The 13,831-nt window shown below is 42.4% G+C and overlaps 1 protein-coding gene across 3 annotated transcripts in view; it reads left to right on the top strand.

Annotated features, from left to right (window-relative positions):
- The window catches only part of Trpc3 (transient receptor potential cation channel subfamily C member 3), a 65,340-nt gene extending 52,509 nt beyond the window's left edge, over window positions 1–12,831 (top strand). For 2 of the 3 annotated variants that reach the window (XM_051157073.1, XM_051157072.1), the window contains 2 exons: window positions 8,988–9,063; window positions 12,293–12,831. In XM_051157073.1, the coding sequence (XP_051013030.1) occupies window positions 8,988–9,063; window positions 12,293–12,435 (219 nt within the window). In that variant the 3' untranslated portion in view covers window positions 12,436–12,831. Of the gene's footprint in view, window positions 1–8,987; window positions 9,064–12,292 lie in introns of those variants that run through there. The other variant, XM_051157071.1, reaches the window with a different exon arrangement.
- Window positions 12,832–13,831: the final 1,000 nt, after the last annotated feature.

Below are 13,831 nucleotides of genomic sequence, written 5' to 3'. Positions count from 1 at the left end.
GTTTTGTTTTGAGACAGAGTCTCACTAAGTTTCCTGGCTTGACTTCCAACTCACTGTTACCCAGGCAGAACCTGGATTTTCAGCCCTCCTATCTTGTCCCCCATCACCACCACTGGAACTGGGAGTACAGGCCTGTACCGCCAGGGCTCAGCAAGAGGATTGCTTTTACAATGTTGAAAACAAGTGTCCCTATAATTTTTAGAATTACATGTATATATTTTATGTGAGAGAGTTTTGTATATATGTGTGTCTGTACAAAACATGAATGCCTGGTGCCCACAGAGGTCAGAAGAGGGCAGTGGTCTCCTGGAACTGGAGTTACAGATGGTTGGAAACCACCGTTGATGGCTGGGAATCGAACCTTGGTCCTCTGGGAGAGCCACAAGTGCTCTTAACCACTAGGCCATAGCTATAGTTTTCCAAAGGACAAATATCTGCCTCGGAGAAAGGAATAGAAGATACATTGTATGCGAATGAGTGATGCTCTCAGTGTGAGATCCGATACGCTTTACTGGGTTTTATTTCCATGAAATCTGTTTTTTTTACAAATGATTGCTAGGCTCTTTTGACTTGTCAGTACAACTTTAAAATATCTATTGAATTTTGATGTTATACGCAGACTAAGGACACTACGAATGGTTTTTTGTTTCATCTGGCTAGTCATGTGACTGCCAGACCTTTGTCTAAGGTGTGGAGGGAATCAAGACATTTATACTGTTAATTACTGGGTGAAATTCACCTCCGCGTACAGTTTCCTTGGAAGAGGAGAAACTTGGCAAGCTGCCTGGCACACGTTGACTGTTGCAGCCTTCCTTTCTTTGATGACTTTACAGGCTGTTCAATGGTGGACTTAGTTTATTTCATTCCCCGTCTTTCATTGATAGAAATAAAACAAGGATATGTATTTCAACCTAACAGAAATAGCCTTAACTATGCATTCACCAAGAATGAACTTGGCCATGTTATATTTAATTATTTATAAAAAAAAAAAAAAAGAAAAAAAGAAAGAAAGAAAGAAAAAGAAAATAGAAAAAATCTTCACTCATCTTTCTTGATGACTTTCTGTGACTAATTAAGGGGAATTTTAATAGTTAAAATTGTTGACCTTTATCTGTGATATGAGTTAAGAAAGTTTTTTAACAGTATGTTGATGCCTTGAACTTACAGCTGTTATTTTTCCCATCCTGGACTTTTTTTTAATTCTTGCAGGCAAGCTGGGATTTATGTGCTATTTTAAAAGACCTGTTATGTAATAATCTTTAAACTTATGTTTTTAGTTCATTCACTTTTCACATGAAATATCCAATCTATATAGAATATCCTTGAATGTAATGATGGGTGAAGGTCCTGATTATTTTTCCATTTGATTACATGACACTATGCTCAGTGTGCCAGATGATGTTTTGGTTTCTGTCGGCTTTTCATTTACTAAATCCCTCTAGCAAATTGATTTCTCCCAAGAGCTTTTTGTATTATGTTTCATTGATCTATCTATACATACACTATACATAGTTTAAAACAAAGTCAAACAAAGACCATATGCAAATTGATATGATCCTTACTTTAAGAATTTTATTTTGCAAAAATGCCTAACTATTCTTTTTTTTCTTTTCTTTTCTTTTTTTTTTTTTTTTTTTTTTTTGGAGTTTTAGTTAGCCTGTAGCCTGTCTAGTTCACAAAATTTGTGGCTAGTGTTTTTATGAAGATTGGGCTAATGTTTTAAGGCTTGACCTCTTTCTGGCTGTTTCTTCTTCTTCTTCTTCTTCTTCTTCTTCTTCTTCTTCTTCTTCTTCTTCTTCTCCTCCTCCTCCTCCTCCTCCTCCTCCTCCTCCTCCTTCTTCTTGTTTGTTGGCTGATTGGATGGATAGATTTTTCTGATGTTCGTTTGGTTTGGTTTATCTGAGATAGGGTCTCCTGTGGCTCAGGTTGTCTTTAAGCTAGTTAAATAGAAGTTTGACCTAAACACCTGTCTGTGTTGCCTCTCCTTTCCAAATGTTCGGATGTGCAGGTGTGTGCCATCTTACCTAGATTTGTGTAAGTCCTTGTGTCTGGTGTTACATTTTTTTATTCAGTGTGTTAATGGTCTCTCAGAACTGCCAAGTAGTAACTACAGAAGGGCTAAAGGAGGCAGAACTATATGTCTTTCTCATGTTCAAAAGTTCAGGTCACCCCGCCCTCCTGGAATGCAGCTGAGATTGTCTGAGAACCAGGCCTTCTCTATGTATCGCTGTTGCTGTAACCAAGGGCATGGGCCACCACGCCTTGCTTTGTACACAGCAAATTTTGAAGGGGAAAATTTTGTGACTGAATACATAATTTCCCTGAGAATAAAAGGAAGTGAAGGTTCTTGCTTCTTTTCCCTTTGGTGAAATTTTGTTAGTGACAGGCTTTGTTCAGATTGTTTCTCAGGAAACTGGAACTCCAGATGGATTTTTGAACTTGTGTGTGTGTTGGGGGGGTGTTTTTGGTTTTGCTTTTGTTTTTAAGTTTTCAAGATAGAATTTGTCTGTGTAACAGCACTGCCTGTCCTAGACTTGCTTTGTAGACCAGGCTGACCTTGAACTCATGGAGGTTCACCTGCCTCTGCCTCCCGAGGGTTTTTGGTTTTGTTTTTTTAAGATTTACTTATTCATTTATTATGTATACGGAATTCTACCTTTATGTGTACCTGCGTGCCAGAAGAGGGTACCAGATCTCATCGTAGAATGTTGTGAGGCACCATATAGTTTCTGGGAATTGAACTCAAGACCTCTGGAAAAGTAGCCAGTGCTCTTAACCTCTGAGCCATCTCTCCAGTCCTTCAGATGAATTTTTAAAACAATCTATTTTCCCTTTTGGCAGTAAGTGTAAAGTTACACAGACTTTTTCTAAGCATAGTTACAGAAGACATGTAAATATCTTACAGAGTATTACATTCGAGTGTATGAACATTTTAGTTTTCCGACTTTATTAAATAATTCTATTAGTAGCTAAGCAGGGACTATGAGTCCACATGTGTTTGATTATTTAACCTCAACAATCATTTATGGGCTGAGTTTTGTGACCCACTATGAGGTTGAAAAAACAGATGCTCATGAGTACCTTAGGATGACTCATCTGATAAGGATCTTCATTCAAATTCAGAGTTGTTTTTTTTTTTTTTTTTACTCCCAACTTACCTGCCTCTCCTTAATTCCTGTTGTATATGTGTGTTGTATGTTTACAAATGTATGTGTATGTGCAGGTATGTATGAGTATGGAGGGCAAAGGTCAGTGCCAGGCATCTTCTTGAGTCACTTTCCCCCGTATCTCTCAGTGATCCACTTACATACATACGTATACCTGTAGTGTTATACATTAGCTTTGTATGTGTGGATGGAGGCGTTGTCTGCTTGGATTGGTTTGTAAAGATTTGTTATTATTTTTAATTATGGGGGAGTGGCTATGTGTACACTGAGCACAGAGTCTGTGGAGACTAGAGAAACACCCCAGGTCCCCTGGAGCTAGAGTTACAAGTGGCTGTGAGTTGCCTGGCATGGGTATGGGGAATCGAACCTGGTCCCCCTGGGAAAGCAGAATGCACTCTTAACTGTTGGCCTGTTTCTCCAGACCCTTGTTTGTGTATTTCCTAACTGTGTACATCACATAATAAAATTGTTATAGGTACTTCTTTTTTCTGCCAGGAGTTTCCCATATTGCTGCGTGGGCTCGTTTTTATTTCTATTTTTATTTGTTTGGGGTTTTGGTTTGCTTGTTTGTTTGTTTTAGGTTTTTTGAGACAGGGTTTCTCTGTGTAACAGTCCTGACTGTCCTGGACTCGCTTTTGTAGACCAGGCTGGCCTCAAACTCACAGTGATCCTCCTGCCTCTGCCTCCCAAGTGCTAGGATTAAAGGCGTGCACCACCATGCCCGGCTTATGTACTCATTTTTAATTGTTATGTAATGTTCCATTGTATCAACAAGCCATCTCGTTCGGTTTTTAAAAGAATATTTAGTTCATTTCCTATTTTGACTGTTATAAATAGTGCTCTGGTGACTATCTTAGGGCATGTCTCTTCACATTACAAGAGTTTTTCCTCATCACACGCTTGAGAGTGGCTGCATTTCCGTTTCCAGCAGCAGGTACATGTAAGGCTTTCTTAGCTTCCTCACAAGCACTTGAATGTTTTTTTTAAAAGGGGAAGAGCTGCAGAGATGGCTTAGCGGTTAAGGGACTGCTCTTCAAGAGGGCCCGGGTTCAAATCCTAGCACCCACATGGCAGCTCACAACTGTCTGTAACTCCAAGATTTGACACTTTCACATAAGTGCAGACAAAACACATAAAAACAATTTTTTTAAAGAAAGAAAGAAAAAGAATACCAACTACAAAATAATGGGCCTGTATACTCCATAATGAAAGACCAAAGAAAGCCAGGCATAATGGTACACTCCTATGACCTTAATACCCAGAAGGCCAAGGCAAGAAGATGGCCAGGAGGGGCTAGCAAGATGGTTCATTAGTGCACACTGCTCTCTGAGAGGACATGAGGTCAGTCTCCAGCAGTAAGGTAGCTCGCAACTATCTATAATTACAAATGCAGGGAATCTGACTTCCTCTTCTGGCTGCTCACATGCACAGGCACTCGCAGATATGTACATATAGATATAGATATGAAAATAAGTTTTCCTTTCTTTTTTGTTTTCTTTTTTGTTGTTGTTGTTTTGGTTTTGTTTGTTTGTTTGTTTGTTTGTTTTTTCGAGACCGGGTTTCTCTGTGTAGCCTTGGCTGTCCTGACTCGCTTTTGTAGACCAGGCTGGCCTCTAACTCACAGGGCTCCACCTGCCTCTGCCTCCCGAGTGCTGGGATTAAGGGCGTGCACCACCACCGCCAGGCTAAGTTTTATTTTTTAAGATTTCATGAACGTGAGAACAGCCAGGGGCACAGCGTGACACTTTTCTGGAGTCAACACTGGGCTGGGGAAATGACTCACTGGCTAAAGCACTCGCCACACAAGCAGGAACTCTTAATTGAGTTTGCATCCTGAGGGCGGAGAGGAAACTGAACACAGCAGTGCTTGCCCGTAGGTAATCCCAGTCTCCTGCAGTGAGATGAGAGGCGGAGAGGAGACTTCCCTGCTGCCCTGGTGTATGCAGTGGCAACCAGAAAACCTCCTCACACAGGGCAGAAGGCAAGGACCATGCCCTCTGGCTTCCTCGAGCATGCTGTCACAGGTACACGCAACCACTTCTCACAGACATGCGCACATCTCACACACACACACACACACACACACACACACACACACACACACACACACACACGCAGACTAATTTGTTAATTAATTAGTAAACAAGTAAATGTTGCATGGTGTCCAAAAAGAACATTGTCTCTATGTAAGTTTAAATCCGGCTTCCGCACATGAGAGAAATGTTTACGTTCCCACAGGCATCTTCAGTTCTAGTCCCTTCTGCAAATGTCAGGACTTCATTCTTCCCTAGAGCAGACCAAGGTTGCATTCTGTCCGTACGCGTTTTCTTCCTCCATTCATCTGTTGATGGGCATTTCGGCTGGGTCCATTCCCTGTTGACAGCGGAAGAGTACAGCCGTAAGCCTGAATGTGTATTTAGGTGTCTCTCCGCTGCGCTGACCGAGGGCCCTCACATACCACCCCAAGAATGGTAGAGCCAAGTCACATGTTAGTTCTCTTTTAATTTCTCGATGACCTTCTGCCCTGATTTCCACGGTGAGATTAGATGTTTGTCAGATAATAGGAGCATACGTCGGTTCATACTCACGCCTGCCTATCTCTTGGGTCACCTGAAGGGAGCTTGCAAGTCCACAGGCCTGTACAGCTAGTAGAGACTAGGCCAGTGGGCTCCCTTTCTCAGAGACAAGTGTGGCTTCAGGTCCCTTCCCTTAGCTTCTAGGGAAAGAGGGAACACCCCCTCCCTATCACATGGAACACTTAGAGGATAAAGAAGTTCTAGGACCCAGGAGCTCTTTTTTCTCAGGCGTTTTTCCCTGTGGGTACACAGAGAGGGGGAGGTAAACCCAGTACTGATTTGAATCTCGGTGAGACCTGGGGGAGGGGCACTGACCCAGACCGTAGTGAAAATTTGCCCTTAAGCTGGGGAGTACTTTGTAACCAGTCCAGATCTTATCATCAATCCAGGAACAACAGGAGAGAAGTCTCATTTGATTCTGCATTGCATATCCCTGATATCTTCTAGAGCATTGAGAATGTTTTCCTAGCAAGTTTTAATCCATACATTTATGTCTTCAATCCTCTTGCCTCATTTGTTAAACACTGTTTTTGGCTTCCCTGTGGGATAGGCCGCACCTTCACACTGCTTCATAATAACCTTTCTCCCCCACCTCTTTAAAAATTATTTATTGTTTTCTTTATAATGATCATTATTAATCATCATTTTATTTTATGTGTATGGCTATTTTGCCTGCATGGATGTCTGTGCACCACATGCTTGCCTGAATGCCCTACGGAGTTCAGAAAAAGGTGTCAAGGACTCTGGCACTGGTGCTACGGACAGCTGAGAGGTGCTATATGGGTGCTGGGTGCTCTGCGAGAGCAACCAGTGTTCTTGATTGTTGAGCCATCTCTCCACCCCATTAATGTGTGTGTGTGTGTGTGTGTGTGTGTGTGTGTGTGTGTGTGTGTGTCTGTGTCTGTCTGTCTGTGTCTGTGTGCCTATGCGTCTCGTGTAAACATGCTACTGTACAAAATTGGCTCTCAGTAGACAGTTGGTAAATGAATCTGTGAGCTTAAGGTCTGTCTTTTCTGGTCTGTTTTCCTTTGAGCGGAGAGCCAGGCTGATCCAAGGCTTTCTCAGAGGCTACGAAGACAGGACAAAGTGACCCCCTAGTTCTGTGTCCTTGCCTGGGGACACAGTTGGCAAGGTTGAGGCTGGGGCCAGGGCCAGGGCTCCAAAGGAGTTAAGGTTTCAGCTTCTGGGAACCCAGCTTTTCCCAATGAAGCCTGTGGGTACCAATCTTAAGGCAGCTGTGCCTGAGCTGCTCTCTTGGCCAGCACTGATTTTGCTTTGTGCAGACTCCTCCCATTCTCCACTCTCCCCCTTAGTATGTGTGATGCTGCACCTCTTGATAAGCTTGCTTGACACAAACCCTCAGATTACGCAAGACTTCCTGGTCCCACCTCTCTGTCTTCTAGATTTTCTCTCCCCCAATCCTCCCACCTTGCAGTTTCAGATGCTTTTTTTCCTGCAGGTTTGGATAGGAGTGTGACGGAGGAAACAGGCTTTTTAATAGCATGGGTGGGGCTCTCCATTGTCACATAGCTGTGGTTTTTCTCTGACAGTGGCATTTCAGATTAGCCCTGGGACTCCTACTGCTCACTTTAACATCTCACACAGATCACTTAGCTTCAAACGTTTTTTTTTTTTTTTTTTTAAATGAGTGTTTTTTCTATTCTCACTATGACTACCTTTTAGTTCAGGCTCTTCCACCATCTCTTTCCTGGTGAATTATCTTTTAAGTGAGATATGTATGTATACACAATAATATTACAGCAATACTGAATTATGAACATACAAAGCCATGCCCACCCGTGCGACAGAACTATGGGTTTGTTGTGTCCTGTTGGCACTTCTTACCTCACGTCCCTGCCAGCATCTATGAAGTAATTGCTACCCTCAAGTGTGGGTCCCTAATTGTCTTGCTCATCCTCTCAGATGTAGGTTTATCATATGTACGAATATTCCAGCGATCCATATGGCCTAGCTCCACAAGGCAGCTGTATATTTTGTCAAGTCCTTAGCAACTGGACCCGTTCATTCAGCGTCATACTGTGTGTTTGTTTTAGGTTTTGCTTTGTTGCTTTCTTTTGAGGCATGGTCTCACTGTGCAGCCCTGGAACTCAGCATTGCTTCTAACTCTGTTGTCCAGACTCTTGGCCGCACGTGTAGTTTTGGGGGCTGTGGAGGGAGTGAAATGTCTATCAGTGTTGAACTTTAGAAGGTAACACCAAAATGTCTCCAAAGTGTCTTGTCTCCTTGGTCTCAAGCCAGGAAAGCATAACAGTCTCCATTGGTCCATGGCTTTTCTAGCAGTTGTCATTATATCAAATTTATGTCTTGGTCATTTTCTTTAGTGCATGCCAGCCTGCACCTCAACTTTGTTTTATATGTCTGTTATAATATGTGTGTCCTCAGCAACAGACTTTAAGATTGTCCTGTAAGTTGTTACCCACAAAAATTTTTGTGAAATAGCTGGGTGTATTTTTCCTGTTTAAAAATACTGATAATTTTATTATGTCTTGAATTTTATCTTTATAAGTAGAAGTTCTTAAATCATAATGAAGTTCAATTTATTTTTATATTCTAACTAGAATTTTTATCTTGTTTTTAAAAATACAACCTGAAATAACTATATTCTGCTACTTTCATCTTTCACATGAAAGGCCAACTGGGATTAATTTATTCATAGCATGAGGTTGGCATCCAGATTAAGTTTTTTTCTTATGAATAAACGATTATTCTGTAAGAACATTTATTTGGCTTGGAAAAATAGTCACAATAAATTTACTATGGGGGCAAACATGTAACACAAGATTATATGAAATCAGCGATTTTGCTTATTTATTTTGTTGTTCTATTTTCCAAATGCTCTACCCTGACCTATAGTCACTCATTTTTTTTTTTTTCACATGGAGAGAAATGATGTGTCTGTGGTGGTAATGTAGCTCAAAGGACCTTAAAGAGAAACCATCAGTTTAAAGACAATCAATCATTGGCATCTTCTAACCCAACTCTTAAGGAAAACTTTTTCATTCTGGAGATTAAAAAAGAAGAGAAGGTGTATGTTAGCTGTTGGTTCCAGCAGGAAACAGAAGGGAGCTAAGTTCCACAGCTTGGCTCACTCTTTGCAGGCAGTCAAGTGGAGCTCTGCTCCCTGTGCTGTCTGCGTCACAGGCAGGGAAGGCTCCCTGAAGGGTAGGCCGAGCAGGCTCACGTACATCATTGCTGATTTTACTCATTTCTTTTTGCCCAACAGCAGATAATGAAAAGACTCATAAAACGGTATGTTTTGAAAGCACAAGTAGACAAAGAAAACGACGAGGTGAATGAAGGTAAGCGTCTTCAGCTGAGAAACGCCTTTCCTCGTAGCTGATGTAATGAGCTTGGGAAACTGAGGCAGGATTCTTGCTGGAAGCTCAAGGCTGCCGTAGGCTACAAAGTGAGCACTAGGCCAGCCAGAACTACATAGCAAAAATGCTGTTCAGAAAAAGGTTTCTAAGCCCCACACTGTATAAGTAAATAAAGATTGGGGGTGGGGGGGGGTGTAACACCACAGCAGGGATCTCGAGTCAGAAAGAAGTCAGCTGGGGCTGGAGAGGTAGCTCAGAGGTTAAGAGCGAGAGGACCTGAGCTGGATTCCTTTCATCCCTGGTCGGCCGCTCACAACTGCCTGTAACTCCAGCTCCAGGAAATCCGATGCCTCTGACCACTGCAGGCACCTGTACTCACGTGCAGACAACAACAGCAACAACACGTGCACATGCACACTCACCCGCACACGCATTCCAACATATACACACAGAGAGATATATAATTAAAAGTAAACGGAGGCTCCTTTCCAGCACAGATAAGCTGCCTCTAGCTCTGTCTGTCCTGAAAAGAGAAAGGCTAACCTAGCAAATGCTGTCGGTGAATTCCTGGTGAACACATGGGTGAGTCCCTGTCAGATCTGGGTCAGCTCAGTGGTATGTGTGCATAGGGGGAAAAAAAATCTATTAATATATAATGAAGGACCAAGAAAAGGTCCTATTACACCGGCCTATAAATAGGCTCAAGAAAATGGTATTGGAATGGAGTTACAGTGTAGGAGCAGAAATCTTATCAGTTGTTGCGTAATCTCCTTGGGAGTCCAGAGCTGGCTACTGTTTGTGAGAGGAATCGTGTGGCCATAATTGTGCCCAAGGTGATCAGCATTTGAGCTCTTGCCCCAAAGAGGGAAGTTCGTGAGAACCTAGTTTGAAATAAGTGCTTAATACAAAAGTTGACCCTATAGCATGCAAGCATATTAATTAGATGAGATAATCCTTCTGTACCTGGGAGCCAAAGCCCAAGGTCAACTCCTGTGTTGTCTGTAGTCATGGGATTTAGAACAAGGAAAGAAGAACTAGGGATGAGGCATCACTGTGGGAGAACCCTAACTCAGGCTAGGGTAACTTAGTGGTACAACATGCGTCGAGCAGACCCCATGCTTAACCCCCAAACCAAAAGAGAAAAACAAACCTAAAACCAAAGGTAGACCTGTTTCAAGTTAGACCACTTTATTTCCCATATGCAACAGGAAGCACTTTTTTTTTGCCACAAAATGAGTCCACAAATTGTGTAATTGTGTGTGCATGTGCGTGTGCGTGTGTGTGTGTGTGTGTGTGTGTGTGTGTGTGTGTGTGTATAAGACATGGTTTCTCTGTGTAATAGCCCTGGCTATCCTGGAACTCACTATGTAGACCAGGCTGACCTCGAACTCACAGAGACCCACCTGCCTCTGCCTCCTGAGTGCTGGGATTAAAGGTGTGTGACACTATACCCAGCTGGTATGTATTCTTGAAGAATTCAGACTTTCTTAAAATGAAAACATTTTCATGGTGTCTTTGGGGAGAGGTGTGTGTTGCTAAGAATTGAGCGCAGGTTCCATACATGCTAAGCACATGCTCTACCACTGAGCGACATCCCAGCTCAACTGATTTTTATATGCTAAAAGCACATGTGTTCTGGAGCATGGTGACGCATGCCTGTAATCCCACGCTCAGGTGGTGGACACAGGGGTGTCAGGAGTTCAAGGGCAGCCTTAGCTACACAGTGATGTTGAGGCCCGGGTTACGTGAGACTCTGTCTTAATAGCTGTAATTATAAATCATACAAATTATGCTTTTAAAATGTCATAAAGGACTGGGTGTGGTGGCATGTGCCTTTAATCCCAGCTCTCAAGAGGCAGAAGCAGGTAGATCTGTGAGTTCAAGATCAGCCTGGTCTACAAAGTGAGGCCAGGACTACACAGCGAAACCCTGTCTCAAAAAAAAAAAAAAAAAAAAAAAAAGTCATAAAGGTATCATGATAAGAGGTCACCCTACATTGTACCCCATAAGTATGTATAATTGCTATATACCAATTTTAAAATATTATTATTAAAGGGAAATAGCCTCAAAGATTCTATTTTTTTTTTTTTTTTTAAAGATGAAGTCTGAGAGCACTAATTCAGAATTTATTCTTAGAGTCTGGTTAATGTTCTGCCTCTAAATTTACTTTTACTCTCGGTGCCTCTCGGCAGCACAGTTAACTAACTCCCAGAACAGTTCCGTTTCCCATTGCAGTCTGTGTGCCCAGGGGTGCTGCCAAGCTGAGATCCTGGAGCAGTTGTTTTAACCTCTATATGCTGTTTCTCCTGGAGAGGTGGGGGGGGGTGTCTGCACACTGCAGGGGTGCATCTCCACCGGTTTCCCCCACCCCTTACACTCGGGCACTCTGGACCACACAGCGCCAGCCCCATGTTCGTGCCACGGTCTCATGAGCAAGCTCCCTTTACATTCCTTCTTCCCCTTCATCCAATTTGACTTAAATTTTACTCCTGCGGATTTGCACCTTCAATCAGTTCATTTTCAGTAAAGCAATGGAGATAACATGTAGCTGTCAGCCCCCCCCCCCCACCAGAAGGGAACGAAAGGACTCCTGTGTCTAGCAAGGGGACGGTGTGATTGTTTGGGGGTGGCAGTGGAGGGTTGTTTGTGGTTTGTTTTTGGATATGGGGTTTCTCTGCATAGCTCTTGCTGCCCTGGTACTTGCTATGTAGACCGGGCTGGTCTCCATAGCAGCCTCACAGAGTTCCACCTACCTCTGCCTCCGGAGTGTTGGGATCAAAAGCGTGCGCCACCATGCACTACAGAAGTGTGATTTTACTGTTTCATCACTATAAAATGCATCTTAACTGGTTGCTTGGACATTATGAGCAGTGCTATAGAAGGCCAACCCCGTGCTAGGAGAGGCTGGGCCACACCCAGTGGCAGGGCACTTGCCTGACCTACACAGGGTTTGGTCTTACACAAAAAAAAAATATGCTGCTTGAAGCAATTACAGACACAGGTGGAATATCTTTAGACTGTCTTCAAAGGTCAGTATGCCTTTAAAGGCCGGCTTTTCTTAAACACTTTAAAGGAGAGTTTTGAAATACCAACCTTGGAGACTTTGTGAAAAAAAACATATTCAGATTGAATTAATTTCTCTTTGTCTTTTTTGTCTAAATATGAAGAGCAAATCACCACTTACACATATTTTTTTGATACAATACTCTAGGTGAACTGAAAGAAATCAAGCAGGATATCTCCAGCCTTCGTTATGAGCTTCTGGAAGACAAGAGCCAAGCAACGGAGGAATTAGCCATCTTGATTCATAAACTCAGTGAGAAACTGAGCCCCAGTGTGCAGAGATGTGAATGAGGCAGCAACCTGCGGGCCAGCTCTGACTATAGCACAAATGTGGGCAATAACTATTCCTAAGTATGAAATACTTGAAAAACCAAGGTGTAAAGCGCTAGTGTTAACTGCCTGTGTCATGCGGAACTTTATGATTAAGCTAGGTGGTAACGATTTCCATTACGTGAAAATAAGTTCAGCAGTCGACCTCAACATTATAAGCAGTGACATGCTATTATATTTAGAAGCCCAGTATTAATGCCACTAATGTTTTTTTGTCATTTTCATCTTTATATTACCTGTTGGCATCCAAGAGCGCATTGAGGAACAGGGTCCACAGCAATCTCATCTTTATATCTCCAATATTTAGTGCAGTGGCTGATACAGAGTAGGTGCTTGGTGAATGTCGAAACCAACTGACCCGAAAAATAGCATCCGAGAAGAGACAGAAGACCATCGCTAGTAGCATACCTTCTCATCCAAATGCTGAAGTGATTTTTTTTTAAAATAGAAACTGAAGACGTTTTACGACCAGCTATGACTTGTCGAGATTTTTCTTAGACTTTTAGACATCACTGACAATTCTAGAACCTTTGAAATGCAAGTGAAGAATTTAACAATGAAATGAGCTAATTGAACATGCAGTTACACTACATATTTAAGTTTCATAGGATTGTTCAAAAACAATCATTAAAGATTTTTCTAAAATAAATGCTTGTGTCCTTTCTCTTTGTATTTGTGGTTTTATGATGTGAATTTAGTCAATAAAGAAGTGTTTGTTTTTTTAAGGTGGGGGTTACAGTAGCCTGTCATTTTATTGTAACCTTCTAATGTGTACCTCTGGTGTTTTAATGCTAAATAGGACCAACAACTGACTGCTTGCCTTGCCTTCTGCTCCTTTAGAGTGTTAGACCCATGGGCGTGACTTAGTCACTGTTCTATTGCTATGAAGAGACTCCATGACAAGGCACCTTTTATCAAAGGAAGCATTTAGGGTCTTGCTTACAGTTTCAAAGACAGTCCACTATTGTCACGAACAGGGCAGTACAAGGCAGACATGGTTCTAGAGAAGTAGCTGAGAGTTCAACATCCTGGTCCGCAGGCAGCAAGGAGGGACACTGGGCCTGATGTGGGCATTTGAAACCTGGAAGTCCACTGGCAGGGACACACTGCACTCCAACAAAGCCACACCTCCTCCAACAAGGCTACACCTCCCAATCCTTTCAAATAGTGCCACTCCCTGGGGACTAAGCATTCAAATAGATATCTTCAGTTCTTCCTTGTCAAATCTCCCTGGGACTTAAATTGCGATCACATGTGTTACTGGTCCTACAAACCAACTAAACAAGCAAAGAGACTGCTGCTTTCAACACAGAAAGACTTACAAGACATGAAGACAAAAGTGAACACCAAATGCGGC

The sequence above is a fragment of the Acomys russatus genome, chromosome 15 (assembly GCF_903995435.1).
Source record: "Acomys russatus chromosome 15, mAcoRus1.1, whole genome shotgun sequence".
NCBI lineage: Eukaryota > Metazoa > Chordata > Mammalia > Rodentia > Muridae > Acomys > Acomys russatus.
Note: the sequence above shows the minus strand (reverse complement) of the source record. Positions and strands in the feature narration are given on the sequence as shown.